At 38.7% G+C, this 17,463-nt stretch overlaps 1 protein-coding gene across 3 annotated transcripts in view; it reads right to left on the reverse strand.

The window, feature by feature from the left end:
- Positions 1–4,939: 4,939 nt before the first annotated feature.
- CERS5 (ceramide synthase 5) overlaps positions 4,940–17,463 on the reverse strand; it is a 39,748-nt gene continuing 27,224 nt past the window's right edge. The window contains exons 2-10 of one of the 3 annotated variants that reach the window (XM_077170879.1): positions 15,744–15,849; positions 15,006–15,136; positions 14,282–14,339; positions 12,492–12,542; positions 11,747–11,839; positions 9,486–9,614; positions 9,280–9,386; positions 8,392–8,548; positions 4,940–6,171 (exon numbers count right to left, since the gene is read on the reverse strand). In XM_077170879.1, the coding sequence (XP_077026994.1) occupies positions 6,022–6,171; positions 8,392–8,548; positions 9,280–9,386; positions 9,486–9,614; positions 11,747–11,839; positions 12,492–12,542; positions 14,282–14,339; positions 15,006–15,136; positions 15,744–15,849 (982 nt within the window). In that variant the 3' untranslated portion in view covers positions 4,940–6,021. Of the gene's footprint in view, positions 6,172–6,227; positions 7,501–8,391; positions 8,549–9,279; positions 9,387–9,485; positions 9,615–11,746; positions 11,840–12,491; positions 12,543–14,281; positions 14,340–15,005; positions 15,137–15,743; positions 15,850–17,463 lie in introns of those variants that run through there. The other 2 variants (XM_077170881.1, XM_077170880.1) reach the window with 2 other exon arrangements.

Consider the following 17,463-nt stretch of genomic DNA (forward strand, 5'->3'; position numbering starts at 1 on the left):
TGGGGTAGTATATGGGAAAATATATCTAATGAAATTATGGATTATAGATAATAGTACCATTTTAATACTCTTTCATCAATGGTAACAAAGGTAACTACTATTAAAAAAAATGGTACAATTATTTTTAAAAATGCTATCATTAATTGTGAAAAATATTCCATATCAGTGCAAGGTGTTGGAGTAAGGCAGTGTATAGGAATCCTATGTTTTATGTATTATTGTTGTATAAACCCACAACTTCTCTAATAAAAAACAAAATAGACAAAACTCATATGGGTGCAGGCCCAGGGTTTCAAATTCTTGAGACTCTCTCGACTCCACAAGCCCAGGCAGACAAACTTTCTTGCCTCCTCCCTTTGCAATTTGGGTGCAACTTTTGATAGTTTCCACTCTTTCACTAAGGTTGTTGCTCTTTCAGGGTCCCAGCTTTAACTAGGGGTCTCAGGCCTAGCTGTTTACATGGGGCCATGGTCTTGTTTCCTTTTGTCAGCATTAAAACTCAAGCCCTGGGGGTGCAACGGTAGTTCAGTGGTAGAATTCCCACCTGCCATGCAGGAGATCTGGGTTTGATTCTTGGCCCGTGCACTTTCTCACCCTACCCCCCCCCAAAAAATCGACAAATGTTCCTGCAATAACGGGACAGTCACATGGAAAAAGAATGAAATGTGACCCCCACCATACAGCATACAAAAATAAAACAAAACAAAAACCAAGTCCTTAAGTTTTATTTTCCTCTTCCCCCTAGTATATACATCAGCTGCTTTTACTTTGGCTCTAGGTTTCAATTCCTTTGTTTCTGTGTTTTGTAACCCTTTCTTGGAAAGCTCAGCTATGTATTTAAACCCAAGTTATCCATCATTTTTAGATGTTTGTCTCAGGTAATTTTAGTCTGCATCAATCTAGAACATCTCTTCTATATATAATGCCCCTTATCTACCTAGCAAAATCCTACTCATCTTTAATGGCCCAGCTATACTTTCATGTTTTCTCCCAACTTGCCAAGAACAATTTGAAATAGTTCTCATTGCCCATATTATCTATTTGTTCTTACTGGTATGAGCTTTGTAAAAACAGAAACCAGACCTTGTTCATCTCTGTATTCTCATCTCCTGCCAATTTTACCCATTAGAGTAGGCACACAATAGATATTTACTGGACTGAAAATATCTCCCTGCAAGAATACTGGATCTAAAGTCCAAAGAATGAGGTCTAAAATCAGGGTACTTCCACCTACAAACTAATAATCATATGATTATTTTTAGGATTGTGATAATATGTAAGCACTGGAAGCATGATAGGCAATAGACAGTATTTGTGTTTTTAAAACAATTGCTTAGACTCAGTTCATTCATTAAGGCAGACTGAATTTTTCAAAGATGGCTGCAACAATATCTGCTATTCCATCTGTTCCTCTGCAGTGATCTTGCTTCTTCTCCCCATCAAGAGGTAAATCCTATCTTGCTACCCCCTTGAATTTTGAGCAATAGAATACAGTAGAAGTACTGTGTGCCAGTTCTAGATGATGCTCTTAAATGGTCTCACAGCTCCTGTTTCCTGTTACCCAGCCAACATGTTGTGTTAAGCCCAAGATAAATGGAGAGACCAAGAATAGGCACTTTGGTTGACAGCTCCAACTGAGCTCCTAGGTAATGGCCAGCATCAATAGCCAGCCAGGCAAGTCAACCATCTTAGACATCCAGGTCAAAAATCTTTAAATGACTCCATTTCCAGCTGCCATCTGACTGCATCTACATGAGATACCTCCAACTGAGCTCAGTCAACCAACCAAACCATGAGAAATAATGATAAATTGCTCTTTTAAGCCACCATGTTTTGGGGTGGTTTGTTACACAGTAATAGGTAATTGGAATGTTCATTTTAAAAAATGGGGATAATAATCCCTAGTTTTATAGAAGTATTTTGAGGTACAGTAATGTTTGTGAAAGTTCTTAAACAGTAAGGCACCATATGAACTTGTTATTTTTCAATAAATAATAAAGTTAAAATCCTTCTATATTTAATAGAGGAGAGTTAATACCTTTCTTTTCTTACAGATATTCCTCCATTTCTGGTAGGGAATGATGTGAGTCTGTGTCAGTCTTGCATTCTACTGATTTGGGTCCTTCTTAGGCATGAAACCTTCCCAAGCTGTCTATAAATCTGGCCTTATTACTGTCCCTATAACATTATCTTCCAACTCTGTATTCAAATCATTTAGTGCCCTCTCTCTCAACCCCCAGTCCAACCATATGCATAACTCCTTTTCAGAATAAGACCCTGATACTGTAATTGTTTCTTACCTTAATTCTGCCATCCAAGGCAAACTATCCAGTCTATGCCTTTGGCTAAATGTTTCTGCAACATCTATTCTTCCTCATTATGAGGTCGTGAGGGAGCGATCTGATGGTTAAGTTCATGTGTCAACCTGGCCAGGTTATGGTGTGCAGTTGTTTGGTCAGGCAAGCACTGGCCTGAATGTTACTGTGAAGATATTTCATGAATTTAAATAATCAGTAAGTTGACTGCATCTATGCCTGATTATATCTATAATCAATTGAGGAGACTGCCTTCAACAATGAAAAGTCTCGTCTAGTCAGCTGAAGGCCTTAAAAGGGGAAATGATAAATATTTGGATACCACATACCTACTAAATGTTTAATTTCCAGGATATAGAAATTTTTCAACTTAACAACAAAAATACAAACAACCCACTTTAAAAATGGGCAAAAGAATTGAATAGACGTCTCTCCAAAGAAGATATACAAATGTCCAAAAGCACATGAAAAGATGTTCAACAGGGAAATGCAAATCAGAACCACAATGAGATTCCATTTCACACCAATTAGAATGACTATTTAAAAAATGAAAAACTACAAGTGTTGGGGAGCATGCAGAAAAATAGGAACATTAATTCATTGCTGGTAGCAATGTAAGATGATATAGACACTGTGGAAGAGTTTGGCAGTTTCTCAAAAAGTTAAGTATAGAATTGCCATATGACTTGGCAATCCCACTATTAGTTATATACCCAAAAGAACTGAAAACAGGGACTTGAACAGATATTTTCATACTGATGTTTACAGCAGCATTATTCACAATTGCCACAAGACAGAAGCAACCCATGTATCTGTCAACCAATGAATGGAAAAATAAAATGTAGTATATACACACAGTGAAATATTATGCAGCCATAACAAGGAATGACAGACATGTCAACCAATGGGACAGAATTGAGAATCAAAAAATAAACCCATATATCTATTGCCAAATAACTTTCAACAAGGATGCCAAGTGAAGAGTCTTGTCAACAGTGTTGGGACAACTGGATATTGACACGCAAAAGAATGAAAATGGGCCTCTACCTCAAACCATCTATAAAAATGAACTAAAATGGATCAATAACCTAAATATCAGAGCTAAAACCATAAAATTCTTAGAAAAAAGCAATAGGAGTAAATCTTCATGACCTTGACTCAGAAAGGGATTTTTAGATACAACTCCAAAACCCAATGAACAAAAGAAAAAAAATAGATAAATTGGACTTCATTAAAATTAAAAACTGTTATGAATCAAAGGACATTATCAAGAAAGTGAAAAGGCAATCTAAAGAATCAGAGAAAATATCTGTAAATCATACACCCAGCATCCAAAATATATAAAGAAGTTTTAAAACTTAACAACAAAAAGACAAACAACTCAATTACAAAATGGGCAGAGGACTTAAATAGATATTTCTCCAAAGAAGATATACAATGGTCAACAAGTACATGGAAAGATGAGGTGCCACCTCACGCCCAAATAATATAGCTATGGTAATAAATAAATAAATGAAAAAAGAAAGTGTTGACAAGGTTGTGAAGAAATTGGAACACTTCTCATTGATGTTAGGAATGTGAAATGGTTCAGCTGGACATGGGAAAGAGATTTGCAGGTTCCTCAAAAAACTAAACACAGAATTACCATATGACCCAGCAATTTCACTTCTAGATATATATCCCAAATAACTGAAAACTGGTACTCAAATAAGTACATGTACATAGAAGTTCAAAGCAGCACAATTCACAAAAGCCAAAAGGTAGAAGAAACAGCTCAAATGTCCATCAATAAATGAATAAATTGTAGAACACACACATACACACATACTGAGATATTCAGCTATAAAAATAAATGAAATACTAATACATGCTACAACATAGATGAACCTTAGTAACATTATGCTAAGTGAAAGAAGCCAGACACAAAAGGTCACATACTATATGACCCCATTATATAAAATATCCTGAATAACTACATAGAAATGTAACACAGGTTGATAGTTGCTAGGGGCTGGGGGTGGGGGTGGGGTTGGAGGGCTGGGTCTTTTGAGTGAAACAGCTTAATCGGTGTGACTATGACCAATAGGTTCACATGTCAATTTGGCCAGATGATGATGACCAGTTGTCTGGTCAAGCAAGTGCTGGCCTAATCATTCCTGCCAGGACATTTCGTGGACTTAAATCATCAGGCAGTTGATTGTATCTATGACTGATTACATCTACGATCAACTAAAGGGAGTGTCTGCTACAATGAGAATCCAATCAGTTGAAGACTTTTAAAGGAGAGGTGACGACTTCAGCAGTCAAAAGAGAGAACTTTCATCTCTACTTCAGCTAGTCAGCCTCTCCTGGGGAATTCATCAAAGACCTTCATTGTTGTTCCCAGCTCTCAGCCTGCCCTATGGAATTTGGTCTCATGTATCCTCACAGTTGCTTGAGACACTTTTATAAAATCTCATATTTACAGATATCTCCTGTTGTTTCGGTTTCCCTAGAGAACCCTGACTAATACAATGGATAAGGAGGTTTTTACTTAAATGCTACTAAATTGTTTACTTAAAAGTTTTAATTAGGAAGATTTTTTCCATGGGCTAAAAGAGAAAACAGGACTAAAAGAGTAAATATCTGTTCAGACTCATTTATTGCAACTTCAAAATGTTAAATAGTAGACTTGGATTCAATAAAATGGAAATATAGGTATCTAACTGAAGGTAACATAATTCTTTTGTTGGTTTGGTGATACAGTTGTGTCTCCTCAGTATTTTTTCTTATGACCACTACACGTTTATTTTTTCTAAAACATAAAATCTTAAAATGAAATCACTCTGGCTGACTCTCTTCTCCACACACAAAGAAAGGAAAAATTTGGTGTACAGGCTTCTAGAATCAGATCTCTGAAAAAAACCTCTTAGCTTATGGAGTCAAGGCATTGGGGATGGAGTTGCTAAAGAGTTTGAGACAGTAGAGGAGGGTTGAAGCACTTTTAATCACAGAAGAGTAAACAATAGTATAAAACCATTAACAGCTCACCCAGTGGCTGTTGTCCTCCCCCAGCCCTTAGCTCACCCTCTCCCAACCCCCCTCTCTGCGTACCATTGAGTAAAAAGCAGGGTATCCGCAGCTGTCCCTGTCACTATCGGGTGGTGGGAAGGGGATCCAGCAAGGGACCAGAGCAGTTCTGGCCATCCATCCCATGGTTGGATACAACTTCATCACGTGAAGCATTCCAGCTCCGAGGAGAAACAGTACAGAAACCTGGAGCTGAACTTGGCTGCTGCTTCCATATGGTCCAGGGGTTTGGAGCCTCAAGAGTCACGGACAACAAGGGAGGAGATAGTCCCAAGCCAGCATACTTCAGGATGCAGCCAGAATCTGGGATTGAGGTGGGGGGCAAGGGGCAAGGCCAAGCGGGCCCAGTCCTGAATTGTGCCCCAACCCAGTCAATGAAACTTATGCACATGCACAAAGACACATGCGTGCGCACGCACACACAGAGCAAATACCGTTACTGAAAGGACCTAGAGGATATTAAATACAAAATGGCAGAGTTTTTTTAAAAAAGTGAAAATATTTGCTTCTTTGATTCTCCTCATTGCCTTTGCAGTCCCTCTAACTCAAAGGAGTGGAGATGTGGGGCGGCTCAAGAGGATAAGGTTGCCAGTGGTCCTACAAGTCCATGTGTGTTCAAGTTCCCATACCAACCACCTTACTCTTCAGCCCAGTAATTGCCTCCCATGTGACCATTCACCCGATTGGCACCATTGCTGGAGCTGTTGCCACAGGGATTTTTTGTGCTGGTGGTCACATCTTCTTCCTCTGAGCTGCTCTCTACATCACTGCGATCATCCTTAGACACCTGGATGGGTTGGGGCCAAAGGCAAGAAAGGTGAGAACAGAGCTTTTCTGGAGAGAACCATAATATAGGATAAGACAATAGAGCCCATGCTGGGCACTGTTCCGGATCTGGTCCACTTTTCTATTGACACCTGACTCAAAGTATTATCTGGATGGCAGCTACTGTCCTGAATTTCATTTGCATTGCTTTCTGGTTCTTTCTCTTGTCATCACTGATTCTGTTTCTGTATGGTATAGAAGCTGCTTGAGTGTATTTATAGAATATATATATATATATTCTCTGTATAAGAGTGTATATATATATATATATGTATATAAGTGTATTCTTCAGGACTAACTGAAAAGAGCTGAAATAATTCACTTAATCCTTGTTTAGGTTTGAGGGAAACTCCACACACCCTTTATCCTGGTTGACCTCCAAGAACAGGACCGGCCAACACAGAGGATACATATGGTTGCCATTACTGCTTCTATCCTCTGATGGTGGTGGCCACTGCAGTTTTGCTTTATTCCCACACTGACCTATAACCAGGCCTTTTCAAGTAGTTCTATTATTCCTGGGCTCAACTATCACTACCTATGACACCTTTTCCCCAACAGCAAGATTACTTCTCTTGTGTAACTTCATCATCACCAAGACACAGTATGGTAAAAAGAAAACAATTAGCAATCAGTGGGAAAGGAATCCCAATCCCAGTCAGACTATCAGCTATGAATCTTTATTTCTTACCCTCAGTATTTTTTTGTTTTGTGCTTTCAAGTAAAGAGTCTGGATTAGAACAATTTTTCTCAATCCAAACTATCCTGTGTATCACACGAAGTATTCCAGTGGGAACTGGGATTTACTATGGGTTCACGAAAATAAAGATGAAGAGAAAGTAAGAAGGTAATCAAGCTACAACTGCTGTTGCCAAGGAAGGGCATTTGATTTGGATTAGTGCTAAGATTCTCAGCGGTTATATGAGGAAATTTCCACCAGAAGGCAGAGAAGCAAAATGTCTCTAGCGAAGCTCAAAAAAATAAAAAAGAAAATAAAAGGAATAGACAATTCTTGTTTTAATGTAAGAAAAGAAACTTGACAACTCCAGATAGCCTCACAAGTTTAGGAGAGAGGGCATGCTCTGAGACAAACATAGGGGAACAGAAAAGAGAGCAGGAGGGAAGAGAAACACACTCAGACAAACATGATTCACTGAACACTAGAAGCACAGATACACTTACATGCAAGAGATGAAACTGTCCTGCTCCCGCCAGGCATACAGAAAAGGGAGGAGGTGAGAAAAGAGTGGAGAGTACAGAGTCTGGGTCTAATCCTTCCTGGATAGGTCACCTGGTCAGGAAAGAAAAGCAGGAGAGAAAAGAGATGTCCAGTAGCTACAGCAAGATGCACAGGCACACCGAGCAAGTTCTGAAACCAACTGTTGCCATAAGGAGCAATGATACAAGAGATCAAACATGTTTGGGTAACATTACACCCCTTTGTCCTAGAGTCAGTGCCTTGTTTAGCAGAGCCCCCACCCTTTGGGATTCTGTATTACTGAAAACTAAAACCATTAGCTCTTGTGCCAATCACAGTCTGACTGCTTCAGAACTTGCAGAGTTCAGTTAAAAGTTTTTTCATTAAATGGCACCTTTCTTTGTACTTTTGGGTTCTTGGCATAAGATGATTATTAGAAAAGCTAAATATGCATCTCACTTAGACACTTGCCTTGTACAATAATGGAGTGAGGTGGGTGCTTAGACCTTTACGAAAACTGTACCTTGGAACATCACAGTATGATCATCTTGGGGTGGCTACCATGCCACTCCTAGGTCAACCTAACAGCTCTAATTTGATACAGTTTATATCTTGGCATTACGTATACATGACTTCCTTTGAAAAAAGGATTCCATGCTAAAAATAAAAATGTCAAATCTACAGAAGTAGGTAGGTGGAAAGTAGGAAATGGTTGAGGTGGTCTCCAAAACTCTTGATCTTACTCATTCTTTATTGACACCCATTTCTTAGGGAAAGGAAGACGGTAGGTCCTTCCTCTTGCATCTAAGACATGTCTTAAAAGGCTAAATATTCATACTTTCAGAAAAGGGGAAAACTAGAGCCCTAGCCTTTTTGCTTGGCCTGCTCCCGTAGATGAGGCTCACCAGGCTAGATGGAGAGAGAAGGCCTACGAGTAATGCCCGTCTACCCACACAGCCCCCAAAGAAGCCATTTCATCCTCACCTTTCCCCGGATCAAAGCTTTGAAAGCAATTCGTGCAATTAGGTAGGACCAGATGACATGCAGAACCTGTAGGGTCAGGAGAAGGCCATTGAAGAGCCACCAGGAAGGATAGGGCCCGATTATCTCCCAACTCTCAAAGAGGGTTGTGTTCAGAATCCTAGAAGGGGGAGGCCAACAGTCATATTCTAGAGTCAATGCTGAGTTCCCTGGGGAACAGAGCCCTGTGTGTTTTCTCCCCATACTGTGTAATAGCTGAAGTTCAAGGAATATATTTATCCACCGTGAAGAGAGGAATAAAGAAAGGGAGCCAACCTATGGAGTTTTCTTCTAGGGACAGGAGATGATATATGAATCTTAAGAAGTGATGGATTAAGTCATTATTAATCATTAATGACTTCAAATACGCAGAGTTTCAACAAAATTGGGACAGCAACAGGATCATAATCCTAGGAATTACTCAGGTACAACAGGAATGTAGGTGGGTGATTCCCTTAGACTAAGTGAAAATCTCCAACCCACATAGTCACTGACTTTATGCCACAGAGTTGTGAGGTTAGAAATTAGAGGAGTATGTCCACTGGTCAAGGTGGGGAAGAGGGTACAGAGCAGGAATACAGGCAAGAAGAGCCTGAGAATTTTGTGATTAGTGCAAAGGAAGGCAAACAAATTACTTTGGCAAAAAACAAGGACTATTCCTCAGAGATGAGTCAGGAAAGCTAGGAGCCAACTGAGCTGGATACTATGAGTCTGGATCACAACCTTGTATTATTGTAATATTGTATGAGAAAACTGAGAGCCCATAAAGGGTAAGGTTAGGAAGCAGGGCAATAGAATTCTTGGAGTTCTGTTCTCTAGATTATCTAAAGGTATCAGGTCCACAGCCCTTACCAGAATGGATAGATTCCTAGACGAGTGGCTACAAAAACAGCACTGAAGATCACAAAAAGGGTATCACAGAGCCGCTGATATTTAGCATAATTGGCCAGCTTTGCTGCCTGGAAAAGGGAAGATAATAATTGAGTGGGGGAGGAAGTCATTTCTCACATAGGAACGAGAAAAAGAGTAATTATGACGAAAGAGGGGCTAGGTCTTACCTCCAGCAAGAAGTCTGAGACATCATGTAGACACAGCACGAGAGTTCCCACACGAACCATGTTGTTGATGTAGGAAAAGGTGATGAGCCCAATGGTGGCCAAGTGATGCACAAACATGATCAGGAAGTCCTGAGAAGGAGTGGAAATAAAAGAGGCTGGTAAAGGCAAGACCATAGAGATGCTAGCAAACTCAATGCCCTGCATTGTTCTCTGAGATCATATCCTACCCTTTTGAGGTTTCATTCTGTTTAAATTCTCCTGTAAGGAGCAAGTTTAGTCCAACACTCCCTACATCAGAATGACAAATAGTCTATGTTAATATAACCCAAAGTAGAGAAAAGAACAATGTTCCTTGATAGTTGCAGGTTATATAGAGCATGATGCTAGGAGCAATTTCCCACGTGGCAATAAGACACGCAGCCTTAGATATACCTACAATTCTAAGACTCTTTTCCTTTGATGGAAACAATTTCAACCAAGGGAACCCGTGGTAGTTTAGAGCTGTTATGTACCCCAGAAAGGCCATGTTCTTTTAATCTATTCTTGTGGGGGAGGACCTATCCTGGGTGGGGCCTTTTGGTAAGGTTGTTTCCATGGAGATGTGACCCAGCCCATTCAATGTGGGTCTTAATCCCCTTGCTGGAGTTTTTCATGAGAGGATAAAAGACATGAAATTCAGAGAGCTCAGAAAAGCTAAGAAGGATGAAATCCAGAGTTTGCCCTGGAGAAGCTAAAACAGGATCCACAGATGCTTAGAGAAAACACCCCAGAGCAACAAGAAGGACCTACAGGAGCTGAAAGAGGCATTTTGAAGCCAGAACCCAGGAGAGGATGAGCAGATGTCACCATGTGCCTTCCCATGTGACAGAGGAACCCCGGCTGCCAGCAGCCTTTCCTCAGAGACAGTATTTTCCTCTTGATGCCTTAATTTGGACATTTTCATGGCCTTAGAATTGTAAATTTGTAAACTAGCATATTCCCATTGAAAAAGCCAACCCATTTCTGGTATATTGCATTCCAGCAGCTTTAGCAAACCAAAACAGAATCTAACAGAAATAAGAAGTCTATGGAGAAGCAAAGCTAAACACTTCCAAAAAGTTTCAGAGGAAATGCATATTAGCTAAAAAAACCCATATTGCTGCAAACACTTCCTGCTTTCAGATTTAATATTCTGATTTCCTCTAGGGATTAAATGCCAAGGTTAGAGCTGAGGAAATCTCTAAGTATCTGTGCTATCAGACACATGTAATACATACTTCTCAGCCTAGTGAGGGACAGAGGGTAAGGAAGGGCAGGTAAATCTGGGTCAGAGACATAAAGATAAAAATTCTGTATCCTCTACATATGTATAACACTATTAATAATGTTTTATTTCTAAGTTAGGTGATGTATTCACAAGTATACATTCTATGATTATATTGTACAACTTACATACATGAAAAACCTTTTTATATTGTGTCATGATTTTAATAAAATTTTAATAAGGAGAGTGGGTAGGGGACAGTCAGTGTTCCCTGACTATAGGAGGTGAAAGGCATCTGAACTAAATAACAATGACCCAGACTAGTTGCAGTCCACTCTCATGAAAGTTAATCCTCATTTTCCTTACCAAAGATAACCATGAGTTTGGCACATGTTAGGGTGACAGGTGTGGGAAGTATATTATGTCCAGTGGGCACCAATGAAAAGGTGAAGACTCTGCCCTTTCTGTCTCATTATAAAAAATCTAAGTCATTTTCAATTCCGTTGGTATGTGGGTGAGTCATTTCACTTCTCTGAGTCTTTGTTTGCTACACAATAGCAGGAAGAGGGTACACTAAATTATCAAAAACTCCTTCTGGCTGACATTCTGCGTTAAGTATAAGGGACCACTAAGAAGGAAGGACAGAAAGACAGCAAAGGTCTTTCATGCTGAAAAAAGGCCAGATCCAGCTTTTCTGGAATCAGGCCTTGAAATCCCTAAATTCCAAATAGTTTCCTGAGCCTCAAATATATTAGAACTTGAAGGAAAATAAGGAAAAGGGCAGGCTTCTTAGCTAGTTAACTGTTCTCACTCTGGGCTTCCCTGAATGTCTCAAATATACTTCATTAAGTTTTCATTTTGGGGACCAAAAGAAAAAGGCAATAATTTCATCAAACTTACTTTCTCCCTCTTTTGTGGCTCCAGTCAGGGCAGAGAAAATATTACAATGGCAGTAATGGTAGCTGCTAGTTAAGAATGATGCAGTAGGTGAGAGAGTTGAGAGAGCTAAGATCCTTACCTTTCTTTTAATGTCTATAAACTGAGAAAACATAAGAGACCAATAGAAGGCCAATTCCATGATATAATAGTAATAAAGCCCATTTGTGAGTGGCTGGAAGAGAGAGAGTAGTAGTTAGAACACCAGCTAGAAATTCATTCCATCTTGGCAACTTTCTTTTTCTTGGAGGACCAATAACAAAAATGATTAGAGACATTGTGCCTCTCCAGACTTTGGCTTGGGGTGGAGACTTAAATCTCCTCCCTCTGTTCTTCTCTATATATCTTTAGCTCTCTCATCTTTTAGAGATCAGGTAAGGTTAGCACATACCATGGGCAAATCAAATCAGTGTCTAGAATTCTGGGTAACTGGTGTTTTTCAGGGAATTAAATATACTCAGTTTTTTTCTTCTACGATTTTAGCAGTTCTCTGACATTTTTCTAATTTAACTTGATGCTCTTAAGGGGACTACGAGTCACCCATGATACAAAAGGGACAAGTGAACCAGAAAGTACTTCAGTAAGTCCCAAGAAGCTGCTTTTCTTTCCAGCTCAACTGGGTGACTATAAAGGGAAACCTGGAACAAAAAACTGTTATAGCAGCCCCAGAAATAGATAACCTGAATATATGACTTAAAAGGACTCAACCCATAATCTCTCAAGAATATCTAGGAAATGTGCCATTTGTCCTGGGACTGGCATGTACTCCCCTGCACCTTACCTAATACATACACAAGCCCCCTGTCCTTAAAGGGCTCCAATCCTACCTGATACGGATAGCTATACCAGCATTGTCGGGTGTCCCAGAACCAAGGTGACTAGAAGAAAACAGATAATTCAGGTCAGACTTCGGGTTTCTCACCTGGCTCCAATAATTAACCCTCTATAATCCCCTTCTCTCTATGTTGGGGCAAAAGAAAGATGCGGAAGAAGGAATCTCCCTTGCCAGAGTTTAGAGATCCCTAAAGCTCAATAAATGGCTAGATTCTTCTTCCAGAATCAGAACGTGCTATTACAAACAGAAAAAACATGCTTCAAGGTAAATAAGAGCAGGGAAACCTCTAGGACAGTTTTAGAAAACATCACCACCTGGGATATAAGAAATGGGGAGGCAGGAAGACAACGATTCCATATGACAATCAAAAGAGATCACCATGCCAAAAATCCACAAGTTAAAAGTAATCACCTCCTATGAAATTTCAGTTATGTTCTTTAAGGAATCTATCCATTTCATCTAAGTTGTTTATTGCCTTTAAATTGTTGATTATATTGTCTTATTACTCTTTCAAAATCTATAGGATTTATAGTGATAACATTTTTCCTAGCTATTAATAATTTATGTTTTCTCTTTTTTTCTTGATCAGTCTTGTCAGGGGTTTATCAATTTTAATTGAACCTTTCAAATTACCAATTTTGGGATTTTTTTTTTTCCTTGTTTAACTCCCACTTCATTGATTTCTGCTTTTATTTTTACTATTTATCTCTTTTACTTTGGATTTACTTTGCTCTTCTTTTTCCAGTTCTTAGAGTGGAAACATAGATCACCGATTTTAAACCTTACTTCCTTTCTAAAGATTATAAGTTCCAAAGCTATAAATTTCCCTCTAAGTATGTTTTTTAGCTGCATTCCACAAACTGAAAATTTTTTTTCATTTATCAATTCAAAATATTTTCTAGCTTCCCTTGTGATTTCTTTTTTGACCCGTGAATTGAGAAATTATTTAATTTCCAAATATTTTTAAGATATCTTATTGTTACTGATTTCTAACAATTCAATTATGGTCAAATAATGCATTCTGTAAGATTTCAGAAATTTACTGAAACTTATTTTATGACCCAGCATATAGTCTATCTTGATTGATATTACATGTACACTTGAAAATTATCTATGTATTCTTCAGCTCTTGGTGTAGGGTCCTATAAATGTCAATGAGATCACATTGGTTGATAGTGTTTTTTAAAGCTTCTACAACCTTAGTGATTTTTGTCTAGTTATGTGATCAATTACTTAGAGAAGAGTGTTAAAATCTGAACTATGATTGTATATTTGTCTATTCCCTTTCTCTGGTTCTGCCAGTTTTTGTTTCATGATTTTGAAGCCTCAATTGTATCCTTTAGAGAATAATAATGTGGTACAGTGAAAAAAAAATGTTATAAGGAATCAGAAAGCTTGAACGTCTTCTTTGCCACAGAACCAATAATTGAAAAGTGGGAATAATACCTGTATTACCCACTTTAAAGGGTTATTGATTCCATTTCTGCAACTGTCTCCTCCTGGGAAGAACAGGATTTTATCAAATACTTTGTAAACTATCGAGCAGTATACTGATTTATTTATTACCATTGTTATTAGTATCATTTATGAGAACAACAGTCATGAGATTGTTGAAGTCAAGACCCAGACAGAAGACAATCTACTTAGCAAATAAACCTGAACTATGGGTAATGCAAAGGAAAAAAAATAGGGAAAATAGATTTGTAGGTATTCAGCTATCATCCTTAGAGACCTAGACACGATTAGAACTCAAGCAGAGGACCAGAAAAAGTTCAGACTTACCAGCCATAGAAATCTAATTCCGTAGAAGAATATACATAAATAAAAAGTGAATCTCCACCTGAGTGTGGAAAGAATAGAGATTAGACAAATGTCCCCTCAAAGAAAGTCTCTGGGGCTAGGGAAGTCAAGATACACAGGGTAAGCAGGTAAACTCAGAATAGTGTCACATAAAAAAACAAAATAATCTTCCAATATCTGTTTAAAATACATTTCCACAAGCATATACTGGCTTTAATCAGATGCTTATTCAACTTTTCTTCCATATCAGACACCTTATGATAATGCCAATGTTTTTCTCTGCATGAGAATGACCAATACAGTGGTCTATTTCTACAGGATAATAACTAAAATCCCAGTGAAATGAAATAAAGTATTTCCCTGAAAAAAGGGATGTTATGCTTCCCACCAACATGCCAATTTAGAACAAGCTGATACTATTTTTTTCCAGGTGTACAAAGGTGTGTATATCTACCTACATAAATATGGTTATACGAACTCACTCCCAATCTATTTGGGAAAGAGGAACAAAATGGAACTATTTCTAGCTTAGTAGAAAGTAGATCCATGAAATTAAGGGTGACCAGTCTAGTTCTCTTCTTTCCTACCTATAATAAATGGAGTCAGCACTCCACATCCAGTGATAGTTTCCTAACAACAGAAGTGATTTCCAAAAGGAAAACTTCAACCCCTCTTCCTCGTTCCCCACATCCCTCTTTATACCTACATGCTTTCACAGAATTTAGTGAGCGTTGGGGGCTTGTCCTGATTCCTCCGATGGCGAAACCAGCATTGGATTTTTCGGACATCCCAGTCCAGTTGCTTTGACAGGCCATCCAGCCTTTTCTCATCAGGATACTGCACATGTACGGTCAGAGTCAGAACATTCCCTTTCACCTCAAACCCATCATTAAATGTCTTTGACCAGCTGAGTGGCTAAGGTGCTATAACCAAAATAGTTCAAATAATGTTTAGCTTGCCAGGTTTATCCCAAAGTCATTTTTGGTAAGATGAAGTCCCATTTTACAAATTAAGGACTTTTACTGTTTACTTACACACCTTTGTTTGATCTTCTCCCTCCAGCCCAAGCTGAATGATATTAGATAACAATTATTAAAACCCAAACTGCAAGGGTATCAGTTCTGTCCCCATCTTGTTTATACAATTACGTAGTATCAGAGGCTGGAGCAGGGTGGGAAAAAATAGTTCTTGGGCAGGGGTGGGGGTGAGGGCGAAGAAGGGTAGTGGTGATAGCTGCTGTGCCCAAAACTGAAAGGCATGTGACCTTGGCTTATTTAGGGACCTCGACTCAAAGGTATTTCCCTTAATCTATAGCTAGATGAGCTACCCAAATGTGAAAAATCACCCCGTCCTGTTCTTACCCTTGGAAATACTTGCTCTTCATCCACCCCTGTCCTACAGGGCAACCTTTCACCTGAATTTTCTTGTTCCCTTGCCCACTTACCTTAGTAATAGATACGAACACCTTTTCAAGGATGGCATTGTATTGGGCCTGATAAGGACCACTGTCCTGGATGCCAAGATGGAGTGCACAGGGTTTGGCAATAAACCTGTAACGCAGAAAACCCAAAAGCCAATTCTAAATATGTTTTGCTAAGCATGAATGAAAGACCCTGAACTAGGGGACCAATGAGCAGAAAAGGGCTGAGAGCCAGGTCTCTTTGACTTGGTCCTAGATTGTGCACTACTGGCTTACTTGAGAAGTAACCTGCTTAAGAAATGCTGAACATAAGCTCTCCCCCATTTTTCTCTGGCTTCTCTATCACATCTTGAGTTTTATGGTCAGAAAGACCTAGATCAAAGCACCATGCTACCATTTACTACCTGTATGAATTTGGGCAAATTATTTAATTTGCCCAAGCCTCAGTTTTTTCCATCTATGAGATGAAGATACTATCAATATCCTTGGTACTCAGCATATGGCTCACGGAACAATAATATTATTGGCATTTCCTAGAAGTTTACTAGATATGCTGTATCTTGAGCCCCTCCCAAACTTGTGGAATTAGAATCTGCATTTTAACAAGAGTCCCATGTGATCCATATGCCCATTAAAATATGACAAGCACTGGTCTAAATCATGAGTCTTCAAAGTATTCAATGAGAGGATGTATATGAAAGACTTTGGCACATGTGAGGTACTTAATAAATGATAGTTTTCCTTATTTCAAAAGATTAAGATCTTAATTGGTGGGAAGAGTAAAATTGAGACAGAACTTTTCCTAAATACAGATACCCTGCCTGTGTTGTGGCCACCTTCCTGCCTAGACAAAGGATCATGGAAATACTTAGAACTTTCAGGAGCCCTGAAGAAAGAAATCAGGAAAGGGTCAAGTCACTTAACCACTTGGGTCTTAGCTTCACCATCTAAAAGGTTATACTAGATGATTTCTAAGATTTTTCTATACCTAAGATTCTAAGATGCTCTCATTAATTAATTTCTAACTTTTAGATCTTTGAAAATTGAGGAACTACTTCTTAGTTCTTCAAGAAGACATCTGTCTTCCCCACAACTAGAGATTTTTGTGAGCAATCAGGTCTAGCAAAGCTCTCTATAGTCATTTTTGGGATGAGGCCTAACTTTTAGCCCTCTTAGGTTCTTAGGGAGTCCATGATAAAAATATGACTGGAAGGCATAAGTAAGATGAAGTGCTCTTAACCTATTTTCATCTTTATTTGAATCCAGAATGTATTAGCTCTAAAGGAGGGAGTGAGAATAAGAAACTATTTATTATCCTTATCTATGAAAGCTTCTTTTACACTTATTACCAGAGTTTCCTAGCCAAAGAGAGACATTTATTCAGATAAGTCATATCTATAACCTATTCTCTCCTCTAAAAGGGAACTACATATACATAGGTGGTTAAAAGGAGTTCTGTTCAAAGGTCAATGCTAGTAGATCCTTAATCTACATTCGCTGACATATTATTTTATCTATCAATAATGTTCTAACTCTTAACTCATGTTTAGACTTCATGTGAACACAGATAATATACTACTTTTGTATTGACTAAGGTTTGTCGCTCAGTAACTGGCAAGTTACAGGTCTAGCAAACCCCATCTTGCTCTACTGGAGCTCAGTTTGGACCCAGGAATGATCAGCCTCAAGAAGAAAGACAGACATTCTTTGCTGTTGAGTTGGTTTCATATCAGGGGTAAAAAGC

This window comes from Tamandua tetradactyla, chromosome 7 (assembly GCF_023851605.1).
Source record: "Tamandua tetradactyla isolate mTamTet1 chromosome 7, mTamTet1.pri, whole genome shotgun sequence".
Taxonomy (NCBI): domain Eukaryota; kingdom Metazoa; phylum Chordata; class Mammalia; order Pilosa; family Myrmecophagidae; genus Tamandua; species Tamandua tetradactyla.